At 56.5% G+C, this 1,720-nt stretch overlaps 1 protein-coding gene across 1 annotated transcript; it reads left to right on the forward strand.

Moving 5' to 3' along the window:
* LOC135113203 (ADP-ribosylation factor-like protein 4C) lies at positions 1 to 1,457 on the forward strand. Its single transcript, XM_064028341.1, has one exon. The coding sequence runs from the start codon at positions 197 to 199 to the stop codon at positions 986 to 988; it is 792 nt and encodes a 263-aa protein (XP_063884411.1). The 5' UTR covers positions 1 to 196; the 3' UTR covers positions 989 to 1,457.
* Positions 1,458 to 1,720: the final 263 nt, after the last annotated feature.

The following is a 1,720-nucleotide window of genomic DNA, read 5'->3' on the forward strand; positions in this document are numbered from 1 at the left end:
ACAGAACAGGCTACTGACGAGGGCAAGATAAGGCATGTAGGGAGGAGTGTAAGGGAGGAGTGAAACAGTGTCAAAGTGCGTGAGGTGCGTGCCAGCAGATGCCAGAGTGCCGGAGGTGGCGTGGAGCACCGCCGTGCGGGGCAATGACGGTCTCTGTACGTTCAATGGTGCGGAGCGCCAGGAACACCAACAAGAAATGAAACCAGCTGACAACCGCACGAAGCGGGTGGCGGTGGGCCGACCCGGCGGCAGCGGTGGCCAGTCTGAGTGTGTCCGGGGTGCGGGACACAGGTGCCGCGCACACCGCCACACGGTACACATGCCCCTCTCGGGGAATGACCTTTGGGGTCTGGTGGCCGAGGCCGTGGGTGGCATGGGCGTGGGCCGCGTGGTGGCTGCGGCACGTGCTGGGCTGGCAGGTCTGGCGGGGCTAGTGGCGGGCCCTCCTCAGCTGGTACTGGTGGGCCTGGATTCTTCGGGCAAGACAACGGCGCTGTTGCGGCTCAAATATGGCCACTACGTCAACACGGTGCCCACCGTCGGTTTTAACTGTGAGCGGTTACGGCGAGGCGGCTGTTCTTGGGTGGCGTGGGACGTGGGCGGCGCTGAGCGGATACGGCCGCTGTGGCGCGCTTACACTCGCGGCGCCGACGCAGTGCTCTTCGTGGTGGATTCCAGCAGTGCCGCTGACCGTCTGGAGGAAGCACGGCACGAGCTGCACGCCCTTGTACGGCGCCAGGCGACGCAAAGTGCAGCGCTACGACGATCGCGCCCGCCGGTGTTGGTGTTAGCCAACAAACAAGATCTGCCCGGCGCTAGGTCGCCCGCTGATATGACCGACGCCCTCGGCCTGGCTGACCTGCCGCCTTGTCAACCCTGGGCCCTCGCCCCAGCCTGCGCTGTCACAGGTGAGGGTCTACCGGAAGCCATGACAGACCTGCGCCGTCTCTTCCTCAAAGCTCGTCGAACCTCCCCCTCGCGTGGCTAACACTCCTCCTGCACTCTTGGGCTGCGGGTCACCAATTATAATGCCACTTCTCGCTGCTCTGTCCCGCCCAAACACCATTACACCCCGTTTCACCTGGCAATAAGGCTGGGGAGGGCGGTAAGGAAGCAAGGTGTTGAAGCAAATCGTTTACTTGGCTGTGTGTGTGTATCGCTATGGGAGTCACTAGTGTTGGGAAGCAATTGTGATAAAGAGAAAGCCTGATGATTCTAAAATCATCAACGCCAGCGCCCCGCGTGTGTGTGTGTGTGTGTCTGTGTGTGTTTGTGTGTGTGTTATTTAAGAAAACGTATTATTTTTATCATTATGTACAAAACCAAATTATTATTTATTGTGTACAAATCAAACCCACATATCATCCTTTTATATATCAATCATTCCTCTACATGCCCCTTCTAAAATGTGTAAATAGCTATGCAGTGCAGCAAATATATCATCATATCCTTTCAAAGTGTGTATCATTTGCCTATTCCAAACACGTAGTACGTACTTAATGATTACCTTCATGAGTTGGGGAGGAGCAGGTGATGACCGAGGGACAGAGAGAGAGAGAGAGAGAGAGAGAGAGAGAGAGAGAGAGAGAGAGAGAGGAGAGAGAGAGAGAGAGAGAGAGAGAGAGAGAGAGAGAGAGAGGAGAGAGAGAGAGAGAGAGAGAGGGAGAGAGTCGTAAGTGTGTGTGTGTGTGTGTGTGTGTGTGTGTGTGTGTGTGTGTGT

The sequence above is a fragment of the Scylla paramamosain genome, chromosome 25, assembly GCF_035594125.1.
Source record: "Scylla paramamosain isolate STU-SP2022 chromosome 25, ASM3559412v1, whole genome shotgun sequence".
NCBI lineage: Eukaryota > Metazoa > Arthropoda > Malacostraca > Decapoda > Portunidae > Scylla > Scylla paramamosain.